This window comes from Venturia canescens, chromosome 2 (genome assembly GCF_019457755.1).
Source record: "Venturia canescens isolate UGA chromosome 2, ASM1945775v1, whole genome shotgun sequence".
NCBI classification, from domain to species: domain Eukaryota; kingdom Metazoa; phylum Arthropoda; class Insecta; order Hymenoptera; family Ichneumonidae; genus Venturia; species Venturia canescens.
In genome coordinates, this window is record NC_057422.1 from 11,781,522 (window position 1) to 11,799,722 (window position 18,201).

Genomic DNA, 18,201 nt, shown 5'->3' on the forward strand with positions numbered 1-18,201 from the left:
ATTGACAAAATGGCGCGCTTTAAAAAAAAAAGTTCGTAAAATCGGGTCTCTTTCACTAGTTTTTTAGTGTAAACAATAGGAAATTATTTTAAAAGTTATGATTCTAGTTCCGACGATAGCCATACATGTTGTGAACAACATATCCAAATTTCAAGTGATTCGGTTGAATAGTTTTTTTGTTTTCACCCCCGCCGTGCCGAAAAAAGTCGTTGCGAGATAAATGAGTTTAAAGTTTGAGATAAGGAGCGGGCGGACCTGGTTAATGGGCTGTAGAAGCTATAACATTGTGAATTTCCGCATGAAAATTTCACAGTATATTCTTAAGATACTATACTTTCGATATATCGAGAAAAAAAACAATTTTTTGAAATTTCTAGACCACCGGGTCCCCTTAAAGATTGAACGAAATTGGTAACAAGCATCGTGTAACCTCACATTTGCTTATTTCGGCATTTTGTTTCTTCTTGGCTTGGCCCATTCCTGTCTTCTTATTAATATTTTTTCTTGATCCATTTCCCGTTGTGTTTTTCCTTCGCGCTCTCCAATGCGATTTTTCCACATAAAAAAACTAGTATTTCCGCCAGGGATGAATAAAATTTGGGGTTCAGTCAGTGACGGATCCCCGATTAACGAATGGCTTGTAATTTCATTCGCCGAAAGATAAGTTGAACAAGTTTATTTACAATTTCGAATGAATAATTCTTACATTAATTTAAAGTGATCATATCTTTAAGGAAGTTGAGGTCGTACAGTCATTTTTTTTACCCAAAAGTTATGACCTGTACCTTTAAAAAGTTAGATCAGTTTACAGTTTGGCAATGTTGCATACACCTTAAAGAAGAATTGGGGAAAAAGCGACGAAAAACTGGTGAAAGCTCAGTCGAGAAGACGGACGGTGACGATCCTAGCCTCGAAAAACTGCACGGGAAACAGATTATTATTAATATAATCTCAGCAAATCTCCTAATAAATCTGAAAAAAATTGACATTATTCAGCAAGCCTTGTTCATGTTGCCCAAAAAATTTCATATTTTTAGCATCATTTTTAACGAAGATATCCCTGAATGTGTCTAAACTTCCAATTGTTATTGATTTTTCTCAGCAACGACGCTCCTAAACTGTCTGAAAATCGAACTGATTTTTTTTTTACACTTCACTTTATAAAATGCAATCGGTTTAAAAGCGATGACATCATTTTCATTCTAATGCCTCAACTTCCTTAATTAGGGAGTAAAAATCGATCAAATTTAGACACCCATAAAATACGATCCTTCGGGCATAATCTACCTTAATAAGAACTCAATGAATAGAAATGTCAAAAAAACTTTGAAAAGCCAACATTCTCGATTTAATTGATCCCAAAATTTCCCACGTGCCTTTAGTGCCGTTTTTTCTGTCATACGAGTATAATAATCCCCAGCTAAAGATGTAGCTCGAGATGCAATCCCAAAAGACCACCCTTAAATCTTAATAACCTTTTTCGGAGTGAGGCTTTTATGAACGACGATACAGATATCTCGTCCGATTCTTTTATGTACATTGCGCAAGTCGAATTGCGATTTTCGTCGAGTTAGCTTGGCACGAAATAAAATAGAAACAGATTGAGAGCCGCTCGAGAGCCGATCTCAGGGTGCAACGTGCCGAATTGTGATTCGTCACACGACAGTCCTTCCCGAAGAAAAAATACTCATAGCACGATTCGTATACACGAGTACGCATACGTCGTACGTTATTCCAAACCGAGGGCCAGAGTCTCGAGGTGTTCGAGTGTTTAGCACCATCGGAAAACCATGCCGAATTTATTGAGACTATTTTTTTCTTCACTTCTTCATCTTCTTATATTCCTCCTTGTTTCTCCGCCTCGGTGGTCCAAACTACCACATCTGCTGCCACAAAACTCACGCATTAGGTAGTATCGCACCATTGTTAACTCACAGTGCGTTATAATCGAGCGAGACTAAAGATCGTCTTGATCCACCGTAGAAAAAAGTCTCCACTGACTTATAGGCCTCGTTTAATATTATATTAGAACTTTTCCCCGATGGTGGTGCAAGAAAAACTTGGAGATTCTTCACTGTTAGGAAAATAACAATTTGCTTCATTCAGATGCAAGAATCATGTTCCAGGAGAGAAAAACAGATGCGTAAACGAGTTGCAGTGGCGAAGGATTTTTTTGGGCTTTGTAAAACACTCGAAATGTTGGGGGGATTCCGATCGATTTCAATTTTCGTTGGAAGATCGATCCGTTCCGGTTTATCAAAGTTCCGAAATTATAACGCGATTGTAATTAAGCATAAAAAACTGAGAACGGAAGTTTTTTCGTCGGGGAAATGTTCGTTCGAAAACGGTGACGGTTTGTAGGGTTTTACTAACAGGCAGCTCGAGAACCTCGTCACATTTAATGGCTTTCGAATATTCTTTCATTTTAACATTTTTTCGAGAAGTGCCAAATTTTAATTGTTGAAAATTCCTCCAACTAAAAAAAACGGGAATAAAAAACTTTTTTAACTCTTGCTAACGAGCGATCCGAATAATAAACTCGAAGCGTTTGTCTTTCGCCGATAATTTTCATGCGCCGAAAAAAACGAGGATAAAACGCCTTCTTCAGCCTACGCGGAATAACATTGAATGAAACAAAAAGCAAAGCTAAACACCGAGAGTGTAACGCCCCCCAAAAGTCAGCCAAGTCGGCGAGCATTGAGATACAAAAAAAATGTACATTTCAACAAATATATTCCACTCGAGTATGTGTGTTGGGTAAAGTCGGAGCAGTAAAGATTGAAAAGTCAAGTGAGATTGACAATGGGGCTGAAGAGCCACGCCTTGACACGCCAATCCTCTGATTTTTCGTGATACAAATACACTGGATGTAGAGCGAGAAAAAGCCACGATTCTGAGAGCACTCGATTCCACGTGTTCGGTAGGACTAAGCCGACGCGTTGGCCATTATGTACGTGTAAGTCAGCCAGAGAGGAGGAAGAGGGAAAAAAGAAAGGAACAAGAAAAAGAGACGGGAACGTGTGTCATTCGGAAAATCTCAACTGGCAAACGAGATGATCGCGAGAGTAGAGGGGAAATCGATTGAGACTCTGCCGTGTATAGAGTAAATTTGACGTTAACTAAATAAACACATTGATGCCGGCGACGTTTGAAGTGGTGTCCCCCCAGGCTTTAACGACGAACGCTTTACTTTCGAGCGAGTAGGACAGAAAAAACGTGCTGCTATTGTGGCATTTATACGGCGGCACCTTTTGCCCGCTCTGCGGGATATTTTTCTCTTTTTCTTATTGCTCTCTTTTACTTTTCCCTCTCTTTCACTACGTGACTCGATCTTTCTAACCTCACTTCATCGCTTCGATTCTTTCCTCGAATATGTACGTGTAGATTTTTCACCATGTAGATTCATAACAGTTCGAGTTTGTGCCAGGATTATTACAAGCACCTTGCTCTCCTTTACCGCGGCGAATCGCACTCAAAAGACACCCCCAGAAACCGCCATTATATACACGAAATGTTCTCGATGCAAAAAAAAGAGGAATAACAGAGACTTTTCTCAGTTCCTGAAAGTGTTCGAACATCGACGAGAATGACTCGCTTAAACCGAACGAGATGTGTCGAAAACCATGTGTTCTCCTAACAAATAACAAAATTCGACTCAAAGCTCTCATATTTGAGGAAATCCCTTTGCGATCTCTTTAGCGTTTATGGACTTACAAGCCAGTGACAAATTGTCGTACGACGCACGGCAAAGCGAACGGGAATAGCTGATTTTTTTCGATCTGTAAGAATAATTCATACTCATTCGTTGATATTCATCTTTTAGAAATGTTATTCTGCCATGCTATTCAAATTCAAAAACGGAGAAATAGGCAAATAAAATTCTGTTTATTCACATCAAGAGAGTAATTTTATTGGTTCAAGTGGCACTAAAAAACATCTCACGAAATCAATGATTCATGTGTCTTATGCTATGTAATCCTAGTGAAATAAAATCGGAACACATTTACAAAAATTCCATCAGCTTATGACAACGATAAGGAGTAGCCAAAGATTTTTTTATAAAATTTTAAATATAAATGGAATTCCGTAGTGTAAATGATAACTGGGGAAAAAAGAAGCAAACTCAAAAAGCTGCGATTAGTCTTCACTATTAAAATTACAGGGAGCTTACGGGGAATACGTGTATTATTTGATCAGAGTGTGACGACCTCATCCGTCGCGCATACATTCATGAGCGAAAACGCAAAGTATTCAGCCTAAATTTGAACTCAATCGTTCACATTGAGTAAAAACAGCAATAAACATGATTGTGGTTAAATAATGATTAATTCGTGATACTTTAATCACCACGTAAAAACAAAAAAATGATATACGTTTCGTAAAACTTTTTCTTGGTGCGAAATATTTGGAAAAATCGCAAAAACGAATAGATTTTCTCGCGAGTACATTAAAATGACAGTTCATTTCAAAACGAACGTGAAATAATTGCGGTTTCAAATTATTTTAAAGAATGAATTTCATTGTAGATCGACGATGCAACTTTGCAAAACAATATTTCAGCATGGCTCACAAAACTTGAAGGGACGATCACATCAGGAACGTACCAGCGAGATGACGAAAAGACACTTGGCAAAAAAGTGTGATGTTGCCCAGGTGAAAAATAACGGTAACAAAAGATTAGTGGATAGAATGCAAAATCGTGAGAAGTTACAAGCCTTGTCTTAACCGTGACTTTTCATGTGTATTCTAAGAGTCGCTCGATTGATAAAAGCCTTTGGGCAAACCGGGCACCTCAGTGCACGTGACAAATGTTGGGCGAGATGAGTGTTAAGTACCATTTCATTTTTGAAGGTTTTCTTACAAATATTACATTTGTGTTCTTTCTCAAGTTCTTCGAGATGTTCGCGAGAGTGAGATTCGGCGGCTTCGACGCTTGGAAAATCACGGGAACAAACGCGACAAGAATAAGTCACAGCGTCGTGATTATTCGTGTTCCTACCTTCGCTGCGTCGTGAAATTTTTTCTTTAATGTCTACAGAGCTCAGTTTTTCCAACGGTTGAGTCATTAGTTTTGATTGAGCCAATTTCAACACGTTCGATGGACTTTTCATCGGTGACATGGATGATTTGACAGAACTTGAAGTTAAACTCGTGTGCATAACTCTGGTGTGAAGTCTGACGTTCCTTTTGGTATCGAACTTCTGAGAACACAAATGACACTTGTGTGGCAGCTCTGGATCGTCGCTGACGTGCAATTTTTCATGCCGGTCACAAAGCACTCGAGTCGAACAGTAAGCGTCGCAAATTGGACAAACAAATCGGTGGTGCTTTTTTTTGTGAAGATAGAGAGACTGAGCAGATTGAAACGACTCGTTGCATATCAAACACAACTTTTCTCTCTTGCGCAATCCAGAATTCTCATCTTTATTCTGCATTCCTGCACTTCCGCTCCATTGATATTCTTTCTTCACTTCGCCAAGATATTGTAATTTCTTTGATTTTGGACATGGCTTCGGCCTGATTTTCTCTATTTGTACGCTTAATTTGTAAACTCTACTCCCTACTTCGGTCATAGTAGGATACAGCGACCCTTCTGCACTGCCGTTTAACTCATGACTTTGCATGACCAATGATCCCATTTTGTCCAAGGAACAATCCGCCTAAAACATTTTGCATTCATTATATTATACTCCTAGAATTTTATCAACTTGTGAAAGAAATCATAATTTTGCATACAACTCCAAAAAAACACACAGTAGAAATTTGAATATGGCAAAACTTTCATATAAGTGTAAATTTTCTTACATTGACCATCTCAAAACTGTCAGAAGATTTTTTAATTTCAATTTCAACCCTCTTGATAATTGGCTCGTTCAATCATTACCTGTAAACACATGTAATGAAAAAACATTTAAAAAATCCGGCGAGAATAAATATAAAGTCAAATACCGTGAAATATTATGAATAACATACTTAATGACTAAAGAATTTTACCATCTCTGTGCAATGACCGAACAGTTTTTGACGTAAAATATTTGTTTGTTGAACACTTTTTTAAATCGAGTGATCGAGTTAACCTCACAATTTTCGATTCGACACTTTTATTTAGTTGCTGTCGGCGGTGGTTTTTTCTATAAAGCTTGGTAAAGTCGAAAGCGACTTCGTTGTACGAATATATACACTAACACACGATAGATCGAAGACAGAGAGCCCAACCGATGATAAAAATCCCTGCTTCACCAACAGTTGATTGAATTTGGGAGGATTTTTCTATTCGAAAATTTGGATCAATATCATCCTGTAATGGCCGTTTTTTCCGACGCGGTTTAAACTTAGTTCAATTTTTTTCATATAATTTCGAGATAGGATGAACCGAGTTTAACCTCAGATTAACCTTGGAGAAAACGGGCATAATACTGTCCCTTCAAACCTGTTTTCGGTTATTAGGAAATCGAACTGTTTTGAACACTCCTTAAATAGGTTGTGTATAAGCGCGAAAGAAAATATTTGCTGAATTAATATTTTCAAATTAAGAGAAGTTTGAATATGTCAAAATTTACTGAAAATTACAAAAACGCAGTTCCGCAAGAGCTGCTTGTGCAATTGCGTCCTAAACGAAAAATGTTTACGTCCCTCTAATTATATAATAAAAATGTACAACAGGCGATCGAAAGAAGCAAACTACTCCAAGCCAAACCAAGTTTGATCCATAATGCCGGATTCCTTAGATACGACTCGGTTTCGCATTGACGAGCAAATAAATGTTTTCTCCGTATTCGAGACGGACAATGCACGCCATCTGACATTCGTCTCTCGTCTGCGAACAGCGAGTGCCTGACATATTTTCTTTCGAAATACAATGTTTCCATAAATTTTTTCGTCAATAGATATCACGTTAGTTTTATCAATGTAAAAACGATCATCAGAAAACATTTAACCTTACAAATGCTCAAAAATTAAGTCAGACCTTCATTCGTGAAAAAATACTTTGGTTAAGAAAATAAAAAAATAGGAAAAACGAGAAAAAAAACGATGTATTCGAATTTATCAAAAAGTGCCGAATTTGAGAGACAATACGAGACGCTGGCGACGAATTCCCCAACGATTTCCCAAGGTAATTACATTAAAAGTGGGTTATGAGGTTAACGATTAAGTGTTCAAGTTTGAAGATTTAGCATCGTTTTTACTAGTTCTGTTCTGCTGTAGACAGTCCGAGATTCAATAAAAACGTTATACAAAAAAGCCTCGTCGATATTTACATGCAGAATAAAATGACTGATCGACCACAACCGAGCACGATGAGCGACAAATGCCCGGAACTCACTGTAAGAACTTTCTTCGAGTTTATGCGAACAGCTTATCAGGTAAAACAATAAAACTATGCGTAGAACACGTTTTTCTAGGATTATCATGCTTTTTCAACTATATTTTCATCGCACGAAAGCAGTGAAGTTCTGTAAACCAAAGATAGTGAGTAGCTAATGCAGATTAGGTCAAAAGTTCCCCAATAGCGTCGCCAGCGTTTCTGTTTTTAAGGCCAACACATAAGGATTAATTTTTTAAATTTGATTTATCGAATAAAATTTGTCCTTGAGACTTTGGGCAACTGTGCACGCCAGACTCATAATTTCCATCGTACGAATTGAAACCTTCCTTTTTCTGTCATTATTATAAGCTCGCTTTCGTTTTTTAAACAATTCATGTTTTTATCATCCGAGATTTTCTAAACGATCCACTTTAAATTTAGAAGTGATTTTCGTGCGATCGGTACATTAAAAGTCAAGTGATATGCTATCAAGCGTTCGTGAAAGTTTGTCACGCAATCGGCGAGTACAATGCTGCACGAGCAAAAAGTTTTTTTTCTCGTAACAAACGTCAACACGGGTCTCTTTAAATTCCCATAGGTGAACGACAGTTTCGAAGATTTAGCGAGTATTCTCACAGCGAATAGCGAAATCGATTGGACGGAGTTGGCAAAAATAGACTTGAATCTTCAACCCAATAACGGATTGGAAAAAAAAGATGATGAGGCGACAGTTTCAAACCGCCAAGACAAGGGAACTGGAACGAACGAAGAAAAAATTTGTTTTTTTCCGAGAAGCATCTCCAACGTAGAAAACAATGCCAATCAAAACAATTGTCCTCGTGAATCACGGGAAAATTCATCGCCGAAAAAATCGCAAACACCGCTGTCGGGAATTGAGGGAAAACCTCAAACTACGGACCCGCTCGATCTTGACGAGCCAAAAACTCCGGTTACGAATCCTTGCAATCCTCAGGAAACGCAGTCGCCTCTGAAAAAATGTAAAAGTTTGAATCTTGAAAATCATAACGAAATAAAAGAGCACCCTTTGGGTAAATGCATGAAAAAAAATTTGAGCGATATACTCCACGAGGGCTTGTTAGATTCGGTGCTCCCTTACATGCTCCCGAAGCCTGCTCATTCTCAACCGATTATTAAGAAGCCTATGACCTCTGCCGAACCCAAGAAAAGTGCTTCGCTGGGATCTCATGTCGAAGGAAAAGGGCCTAACGCAGTCTCGGCGACTCGTGACAGAGATAAAAGTAAACAACAAAAAAAATCAGCTGAGTAAGTTACAACGAGATCGAGTACACTGCATCAACCCAGAACAAGTTGACTCCGAATTTGTTGCCCTCGTCAATATCTTCAAATTATTGTTACAATAGTAGAAACGCGATACAAATTATTTTCATATTATTTTTACTTAATCTTTCAGAAGTTTGCGTACTTTTTTGTGATTTTTCATCATTCACGTATATTTTTGTTATTAATTTTCAACGAACGTGCTTCTACTATGCACAGTTCTGTTCGTTATTGAAAACCGACAAAGTTATGTGCAAAGATTCAGACAAAGAAGAAAAAATTTACGCTAAGAACACATTTTGAGGAATGAATTGGCTGTTAAAGAGTTTGCAGATGAACAAATCCTCCACTGGAGTTCCGAGGGTCAATTTTTTCTTCGTTGTGCTGTTTTTTAATTCGTGTTCCGATTGTTACGGTTATTGTACTAATTCGTTTTTTGTGCAGAAGCGAAGTGGAAATTCACGTGTGCGACGAAGCAAAGAATTTGAAAAAAGATTTTCGGTGTCCACAAAAATTGTTAATATCGAAAATGCGTTATTTCGCGGATGTAACGGCTGGACAAAAGCTCGACGAGATGGACATTTCGGTACATTGCGATATAGTTATATTCGACTGGTTAATGAGATGGGTGAAGAAAGATATAATAAAGAAATCGGAATGGCCGATATTGGAAGCGAGCAACGTCATACCGATAATGGTATCGGCGTCGTTCCTGCAAATGGAGCCGTTGTTGGAACATTGTCTCGTTTTTTGTCACGAAAATATGTCTGAAGTACTAAAAACTTCGACGATTCTGACGTGTCTGAACGACAACCTTTTCACACGGTTTGTAGACAATATCCTCCGTCAGTTTTTCTAATTGTAGAGAAACGGGGATTTTTTCATTTTTTACAGATGACCATTTCAGGCTGGCTGATTTATTCACGAATTCTGAAGTCGAGTTGCTGAAAGACAGAAAGGACAAAATTCAGAGTCGATTGTTTTGCAAACTCATAGTATCCTTAGTTGATCTAACGCCTAACAATGCGAGGGGACACTACAGCTCCTTGGCCACTCTGTTTAAGTGTGGTAAATGCGGAAAAATTGTTATTCGTTCGATATCCGATTCGGTAGCTTGTATTCCGAGCTCTATGAGACTCGATACTAGAGGCAACGTTCACAGCAAGCACACACGGTACAGGCGATCTTTTTTTTTAAGAATGTTTTTCAATGATAACTCTCAAACTTTGAATAATTTGATTGAATTTTTTTTAGAGATTTAAACTGGACGTTGAATGATTATATTGTCACTTTACGCTCGGAATTAAGGTCGTGGCGGAAAGTTTATTGGCGACTTTGGGGAGATTGCCATTACATCTACTGTCGTGAGTGCGAGACCTATTTTCCTATCAATCAAATGGATTGGTGCTCTTACCATTCCGAAGTTCCTCAATTCTTTGCCAACGAACAGCAGAGAACTTCACCTTTTCCACTTGGAAGGTATCCTTGCTGCAGTCAACGAGCTTATCGCTTCGAAACTCTACCGAATAAACAGGGCTGCAGATTCAAGGTAAACTCATATTTAACGGAGATTTCCGTTCATCCGGTTAGGAGCTTTCGGTTTTCCGGTCCGGGTTTTCTTCAATCTTTGCTACATTTTTTCTTCGCACACTTTTCTTCCGATCTGAAATTTTGACAAACCCTGAAACATTTTTTTGTTATTCTTATGAAACAATCAATTCGCTACATTTACCTGGACCCGCCAAGACTGCCGATCAAGTCCCCGCTTAGCGTATTCGTACTCGACGACTTTTTTGCAGGAACACATTCCCGGCACCGTGTCCGGTTACGAGGCTGATATTTTGACGATTTTTTCCACGTATAGAGATGTCATTTCCATCGATCCACCCCAATTATTCTTTCCGGAAAACATTACAAGACTTGTCGCTCGAGATCCGAGCCTCCAGCCCGGAAAACTCTGTTGCAAAGAAACCATGTGGTGGGATGGCATCGAACTCGTTCCTCCCAGACCTAAACTTGGCCTCTTGGGTAAGATCTTGTGCATTGCTGAAAAAATTAACAAAAAATTTACATCCTCATTTGAACTAACTAAGACAGATGTATATTCCGGAATCATCATTTTTTCGATTTCATTAACTGACAATAAAAAAGAATTCTAAAATCAAGTTTCTTACTGCAGGTAAAATTTGGGGTGGTTCCGGAGTTCGCCGCCCTTGTCAACCTTCGGATAGTCAGAGATCATCACGTAAATTGCGTCCACAAGGGTCACAATTGACCGATCCTTCGTCAGCGTGTTCTTCGGCAACAGAAAGCGACGATGACGACGGCGCAACCGGATGTGGAGAGAGTACCGTTGACGAAGACTCCGAAAACAGTGAAGAATCTCACGTCTGGCCAAATTCCAAAAGAACGAACAAGTTCAAAAAGAATTCCCGATTCTACGCACCAAAAAGGTGAGATAAACCTGAAAATGAATTCTTTCGATCGCAACCCAAATTGCAAAAATACTTTACTAATAACGGCTTCATGCCTTTTCTCATTTCGGCTTTTTTATGAATCCTTTCGATGCTACAAAATCTTTCAAATGTTAACGAATTGGTCGAAGACACGGTAAATTGCACATTTTCTCGTAAGCCTCATCGACGTTCGAGACGTTTAGTTTGACAACAAATAAAAGTTGAGACCTTGAAAGCCAAACTTCCTTTCACTTCTTACAATTGAACATTTTGAAATGAATCTTGATAGATCGGATGGTGGACGATGTTGGAGCGCAACTTTGCTGGCACGATACAACCAGGATAATCAGAGAGATTACGAGGAAAAAGCGAGCGCTCAGATGATAGCTTTACTCACGAAAAGAACAGCGATTGAGAGTAGTCTCTTCCCCAAAAGTATAAAACAGCAATCGCAGAATTGGAACAATCAGTCAATCGGTACGAAGGAACCAATTACTATTTTTGTACGCTCTCGGAGGTACAAACCCGTCACTAAAAACCTTTCAACTTTTTTGCCGAAGGTGGAACGTACGTTCGATTAGAAGCTGAATTTCGCGACCAATCGACGCAGTCTCACAAATGCAAAAACTCGACACACGTTAAAGGCTCAGGCCGCGCTCGTTCATCAAGAATCACATAAGTTGAATCTCGTATCGTTTCTTTAATAAATTATACACACAAAAAAGAGTATTGTTACGTTGACTTAAAAAATAGAAAATTGTACTTGGTTTTAAATTAGCAACGAAGAATAATACTATCAAATAAATACATTGAAGTGCAATATTTTATAAACGAGAAACAATCACAGTGCACTTTCTGACGATACTTTTGCTAGAAATTTTCTGTAATTGTCACAAAGAACTTGCAGTTTCCGCACTTTGAGACTTTTCTTTAGGAACTGGCCAAACGAGATCGCTCCTGTCTAATATTTTGTCGAGCTCCGCTTCTGTGTAAACTGTTGAAAATTAAATTCGAACGATTAGTTTCAATATTTTTTTCAAATAGTTTTTTTTTCTTTGGATAAGATAGATAACAAATATTCCATTTCAATATTCATTAAAATTTCATTCTACAATATTTTCCGTAAAGAAAGGCCTTCATTTGATTTGTTTTTCAATTCCACTTGATGTTGATTCAATCAAACTCAAATTCAAATTGTGTGTTTATCGATAACCGAAGTGCACTCACCCTCTTTCTCAGCCGAAACAATTTCACTCTCGTTCGTCTCCAACAAACGCTTGAGTTCGAGCAGGGTGTTAGCATCTTTCAATTCCATATTTGTTTCCTTCGAGATAATTATTTTCTCGAGTTTTCGTTTTGCCGCAGCGCGGTTTATTATTCTTTCGTCTATTGTTCCTTTGGTGCACAAGCGATATACGACCACTGGTCGTGTTTGACCAATTCTATGACAACGTGCCATCGCTTGGAGATCACATTGAGGATTCTATGAGAAAAAAAATGTGGTCGGATTAATTATAATGAAAGTACTTTGATTTTCAAATTGATGTCGAGAATAATATTGAGACTGCCACTAAAAGTCTGCGTATGTGTGTACAAATATCATAAAATTCACAAACTTTATTTTTCCAGTTAAAAATTCGGAAAAAAGTAAAAATTGGCACAGAATACTTTGCAAGAAGGTGTTAACAGCGAAACAAAAGAATAAAAAAACGTCCCGTTGACGGATTCAAGTGAAAAGACGTTGCGAAGAAGTGACAATCGAAGAAAAACGGAAAAAAGACGACTCACCCAATCACTGTCATAAATGATGACGGTATCAGCACCCGCGAGATTCAAGCCAACGCCTCCAGCTCTGGTGGATATCAGAAACAGAAATACATCTGGATCTTCATTGAACGCTTTGATGTTTTCCTGACGAACTTCGATAGCCTGTCTGCCATCCAACATCCGGAACTGCCACGGTCTCAGGTTGAGATAATCAGCAATAAGGTCGAGGATCATTGTCATCGTGGAAAAGAGCAATACTTTGTGACCTTGAGCTTTGAGTTTTTTTAGCATGGCGTCAAGGACTAATAGCTTGCCTGAAGCTTTCACCAAGTTTTCACTTATTTCCGGCTGACCGGATGCGTCCAAAGGACAGTGAAGTAGATACGGATGGTTCACGATTTGTTTGTACATTAATCCTTCAGAAAACAAACACAAAGTGGAATAACATCAAAATTAATAGGAAAAACTAGAAAAAGAAATGGTAAAAACAAATTTGACATTCAAAAATGTATGAATGCTTATTGCTCACAAAAAATTCGTACCGTTATTGCCGAAGCGAAGGCGAATGAAGAATTCACAATTACGTTCATTTATGTTGGTGTATTGTCGCCAAATATCTAACTTTTTCTCGCCTGCAATTGTATTGGCGCTAGAATCAATCTCTGGCGTCCGCCGATACCAATCATAATTCTCATCATTGTCATCGTCGAACGGTGATGTGGAACGAGAGGAATTTCCATCCGCAGTCGCATACACGTCGACGTATTCCGAGCAATATTTGTTCCTCATTCTGCAACGTCTTTTCGGCAGAGCCGGGCCTTCCGAGAGCGCCAAATTTTTTTCATCGATTTTGGACAACGCTTGGAGATCGTGATTTAACACAGCGGCATAGAGATCGTGTTGCAGCTCAGTAAGGGGCGCGTAAACGATCATTTCCTTTTTCGGTGGTATATCGAGACAAACATCGGATTTTTCCCTTCTCAGCATGAAAGGCTTAAGAATTTCACGAAGTGTCGAAAGTACGTGCTTTTCTTGCTCTTGCTTCAGTACTTTTTCTGTACCGTCGTTCTTTTGAAGCTCTTCCGCATCGAACCACGACTGAAATACTGCGAGATCGTCGAATATTTCAGGTAGAAGAAAATGCAAAAGTGACCATAGTTCGTCCAAATTATTTTGGAGAGGTGTTCCAGTGAGCAAAAGCCGATTCATTGATTTGAGACACTCCAATGACCTGAAGAACATTAAAAATGATCAAAATTTCTTTTTAGAACCAATTTTTTCCGGCTCAAGGTAAATGCAGTATTTTTACTTTTTTATCAATTAATTTTTCCAACGTTGTAGAAAGGAGTTATAAAAAAAATTTGCATGCATTGAAATAAATGTACCTATTTTGCCAATATTTTTCGAAGAAATGTTTAAGCGATATTTCGATCCCTTGGTACAATTATTGTAGACGAAAACAAGTGTTCGCGGAATTCAAAATGTGACTGCATGTTTCTATTTTTTCATTGTACTGTAAAGTTCAAGTGCTCCGAAATTATACGAGTTTAAAGTATAAAAATCTTGAAATGGCAATTTACCTGACAAGCAAACACTTGTGATTTTTAATGCGTTGACCTTCGTCGACAACGATATATCTCCATTTGAATTTGGACATGAACAATCTTTCCCTTATTGGGTACTCGTAAGTCGTAATGAGGATGGGGTAGGTGTAGTACGTTTCGGTAACTTTATGTTTGACTTTGAATTTTTTCATTGCTGCGGCGCGAGCTTCCTGGCTTCCGTGAAATAAAACGACCGGTAAATTTGGAGCGAATCTCTCGAACTCCGAAATCCAATTCGGTATGGTCGAAAGTGGTGCAATAATTAAGTAAGGGCCATCTTGACGTCTCTCCAGAAGATGACAAAAGAGAGCTATTACTTGAATCGTTTTTCCCAGACCCATTTCGTCCGCTAAAATTCCGTTTACGCCGTTCTCGTACAACAATTTTAACCATTTTAAACCCTCTTGTTGGTAATCGCGCAAAATGCCTTGAAAATACGTCGGATTTTTAAACTCTGCTTCAATCTCATCCTTATCTTCGGAATCGGACTGGGAATTTAAGTCGGACTCAATTTCCTCCTGACTGAGATTCATCTTTTTTTTTTTTTGAGTAGTTAATTTTTTTTTCATCTGTAATTGTAAATTACAAATCAATGCATTAAATCATCATTTTTATCAAATGCAACTTGCTCAACCAATGCACATTTTTCAGATATAATTAAATATCCTTTTGATTTTTGTCATTTACAAAGGAAATTTGTAACATTGATTACATGGATATAGAATTTTCATAGTTGCGAAAAAATCTATCGGCATTAATATCCAAACTCAAAAATTTCTTCAACTTAGGGGACATTCATAAATTCAATTATCCTGTTAAAATAAAAACTAAAAGTATGGATACTGAATCAATGTAAATCTCACTTGAATGATCCTGATTTTATTTAAAACTGAGAAAACGATTTTTGGAATTTTAACGTATATTCTTTAGAGAAAAAATTTAGGGAAAAACTTGAATGATTATTATTTTTAGTTTACCTAATTCAGCTTCAGATCATAAAGCATTAGACAGTCACCATTTTTCATCTTTACTAATAAATTAATAATAAAATATTTTACTTACATCAGCTGATACATATTCCGTTATATCATATTTTTTGTTCCCTCGAGTAGTTCTCTGAGGTCGTTTGGAAACAGTAGAAGCACCAGGTTCAACATTTTCATCGCTCTCTTGAGTAACTTTCCGTTTCGATGCCAGTCTGCCCTTTTTATTGGATTTAGTAGAATCGGTCGAATTGATTTTATCAATGATATAAGAAGAATAAAATTGGCTTTTAGTTAACAGGTGCATGAGCCGCTTGTAAGTTTGTTCACGCTGTTGATTGTTATATTCCTCTTCTGCTTTTTTCTTGGCTTCATCGATAAAAAGATTTTTACGCTTTTTCCCTTTGTCCACAGCCATTTGCTCAACGTCAATCGGAAGGAATTTGACATCTTGAGCAATAGGAACTGCGACTGAATCATCTTTCGAAGAAGAGTCTAAAACATGGAGAAACGTTTGAGTTTATGAAATTATATAGAAAAAAATAAAAATTTACATTTTTTCTCGAACCTTCGTATACGCTTTCGGAAAATGTGAAAATACTCGATAGTCCATGAAAAAATTGCAATGATTTGAAAAATGAATTATACATCGTTATATGGTGAATTTAGAAGCAAAAGGAAGAAAATGTCTGCCAAAAACATCTATTATGACATGACTCATTTGTTTTGCGATTGCAGCGATCAATCTATCAATTTTTTCTTTTCTCTGAAACGTCGTCGATTTTCCCGATCTCGAAGTTTTACGTTTCATCTTTTTTTTTTCATATCTTAGTCTCTTACCAGCAATCGAACCAGCGATGCTTGCGAATCCAGAATCTTCGGCAATGCCGATACCCTCGGGAACACCGGTTTTGTTGTCGCTCAATTCCTTGAGAACACCGTCGTTGCTCGTTTCCATAATTATTTGCACGTTAATCGATCACAGAATCACTGGGATTATCTGGGCTTACTTTAGTTTTCAATATTCACGAAAAAAAAAAAAAACAATTTATTTTTAATCCGATAAAATAATATAAATAACAGTAGATAGTTGTGATGTTAACACGCTGAACAAGCAAGAAAACGCTATGAACGAGACACAAGACAAACGAACAATGCCAAGCCAAATGCCATCGGCAAGACTCACGCGGGAAGTTTTCCCGCCAGAATCGTAACGAACGCGCGTATGTTTACATCGCCCCCCCCCCCCCCCCCCCCCCCCCGCCAACACTATCTGTTGCTGCGCTGTGTGCGATCAGCGATCACCGCGATCACAAAGCGTGCAGTTGTAGACGCGCGATTACAAATAGTTCCGAAACATTTGATTTTATATTTCTTGGTAATGTAATGAGTAACAAATGAAGTCTTTTTCTTTTTATCGAAAGATGGAATACAAATTTTTGATAATTTAATGAAAGGCAAATTGATATAATAGAATCTTCGTGTTAAAGAAAAATTCTCTAATTGTCCAATAAACCTATTATTCGAGTTCGTTTGTCGAACGCAAAAAAAAAAAACCCGAACAGCTGAAGGTCGAAAACAAAACAAAATACATTTCTATGAAAAATATTAGTGTATACGGGAAATCCGTACAAATGAAACAAAATTGTCAATTTCCCAAGAGCTTTTGTAAACAACAAATTTTCAAAGCAATCTGATTCATTTGATAGTCATGGAGCAGTTCTATTCACCGTATGAATGCATCGACCATCCTCTCGGTATACTTTGTCGATGCAAAGAATACCGAGAAATTGCAGCCAAATTTGTCGTACATACAATCGGAACGTTAGAACGAAAAAGCTTGTTCAATTTTAACGAACGAGGTAAATGATTTTATGTTGTATCAAATAAGCAACAGGTTTCGTACGAACGCATCAATTGAATAATGAAAATCTTTATTATAAATAATTTTCGGACAAATATATTTCCCCGGCCTATGATTATTTAACCCTTCAAATCTACAATATTTTTCTCCGCACTAATCTCATCGATGGTGGATAATTGTTTATGATTATACGACACAAAGAGGATGTGAGATTTAATCTTGCACTATATTCTTTTTGTATAATAAAAATCTGAAAACCAGAATGGCCTGATCCGTGGACGACTTGGATGAAGCACAAAGCAGAGACCGATGCAATTCTTCTCGCAGATTCCGAAAAGAAAGATGGCACAGCAGAAGATGAAAGTGATGATGAAGAAGAAGAAGAAGATAAGGGAAAAAAAGTTTCTCCATCACCCGCACCAAAAAGGGGAAAAACCGCAATAAATGTAAAAAGTAACAAGGGCACCAATGGATATGGAGCTGTAGAATAACCGAGTTCAATAATGCCATTGTTCTTACAAATAACATTTTTGTAATCGAGGAAAAAACTATGAAAATAAAACAAAATTAAAAGGAATAAGGTTCGAATTTTTTATTTTTTGAAAAATTAGAAAAAATCACGATACTTGCAAGAAAATTCCAAAGGTCGTTTAGCTCAAAGTTGAATTGAAACTAAAACAACAGATATCATTCCAATTATCGATATCAATTCAAACAAGACGCTCCCGCAATGCGATGGAGCCAAACCATAAACTTGAAACGACTTTCTGCTCGACGCTCGACAAACGTGGACTCAACAGTAAACGAGTCAGAACACTAACGGAAATGAACACTTGCGCCCTCGAGCATCCCGCCGTTGAAGCTACATTTAAAAAAAACACGAATGACATTTTTTCCTAAAAAGCGATTTTATTTCATCACA

The 18,201-nt window shown here is 37.7% G+C and overlaps 3 protein-coding genes and 1 long non-coding RNA gene across 9 annotated transcripts; 2 read left to right on the top strand and 2 right to left on the bottom strand.

Moving 5' to 3' along the window:
• Positions 1-3,888: 3,888 nt before the first annotated feature.
• LOC122406392 (zinc finger protein 596-like) lies at positions 3,889-6,172 on the bottom strand. 2 transcript variants are annotated; one of them, XM_043411812.1, is made up of 3 exons: positions 5,995-6,172; positions 5,806-5,884; positions 3,889-5,660 (listed from the first exon to the last, which is right to left on the bottom strand). In XM_043411812.1, exons 2-3 carry the CDS (start codon positions 5,812-5,814, stop codon positions 4,722-4,724), a joined length of 948 nt encoding a protein of 315 aa, XP_043267747.1. In that variant the 5' UTR covers positions 5,815-5,884; positions 5,995-6,172; the 3' UTR covers positions 3,889-4,721. The 2 variants fall into 2 exon arrangements, with proteins under 2 accessions (XP_043267747.1, XP_043267746.1); XM_043411811.1 differs by having other exon boundaries at positions 5,974-6,172.
• A 465-nt stretch (positions 6,173-6,637) lies between these two features.
• LOC122406390 (uncharacterized protein KIAA1841 homolog) lies at positions 6,638-11,870 on the top strand. 5 transcript variants are annotated; one of them, XM_043411809.1, is made up of 11 exons: positions 7,046-7,114; positions 7,211-7,325; positions 7,404-7,470; positions 7,905-8,590; positions 9,050-9,430; positions 9,513-9,779; positions 9,860-10,154; positions 10,405-10,633; positions 10,785-11,058; positions 11,351-11,538; positions 11,622-11,870. In XM_043411809.1, the coding sequence occupies exons 3-11, from the start codon at positions 7,411-7,413 to the stop codon at positions 11,738-11,740; spliced, it is 2,499 nt and encodes an 832-aa protein (XP_043267744.1). In that variant the 5' UTR covers positions 7,046-7,114; positions 7,211-7,325; positions 7,404-7,410; the 3' UTR covers positions 11,741-11,870. The 5 variants fall into 5 exon arrangements, with proteins under 5 accessions (XP_043267740.1, XP_043267743.1, XP_043267741.1 ...); XM_043411805.1 differs by lacking the exon at positions 7,404-7,470 and having other exon boundaries at positions 6,638-7,114; positions 7,207-7,364; XM_043411808.1 differs by lacking the exon at positions 7,404-7,470 and having other exon boundaries at positions 6,639-7,114; positions 7,266-7,364.
• On the bottom strand, positions 11,742-16,602 carry LOC122406391 (lymphocyte-specific helicase-like). Its single transcript, XM_043411810.1, has 7 exons — positions 16,256-16,602; positions 15,495-15,910; positions 14,409-15,001; positions 13,371-14,059; positions 12,850-13,244; positions 12,289-12,544; positions 11,742-12,055 (listed from the first exon to the last, which is right to left on the bottom strand). Exons 1-7 carry the CDS (start codon positions 16,371-16,373, stop codon positions 11,952-11,954), a joined length of 2,571 nt encoding a protein of 856 aa, XP_043267745.1. The 5' UTR covers positions 16,374-16,602; the 3' UTR covers positions 11,742-11,951.
• Positions 16,603-16,728: 126 nt separating this feature from the next.
• LOC122406378 (uncharacterized) lies at positions 16,729-17,703 on the top strand. The gene is made up of 3 exons (XR_006259953.1): positions 16,729-16,793; positions 17,125-17,277; positions 17,541-17,703. It is a non-coding gene; the product is annotated as an uncharacterized lncRNA (long non-coding RNA).
• Positions 17,704-18,201: the final 498 nt, after the last annotated feature.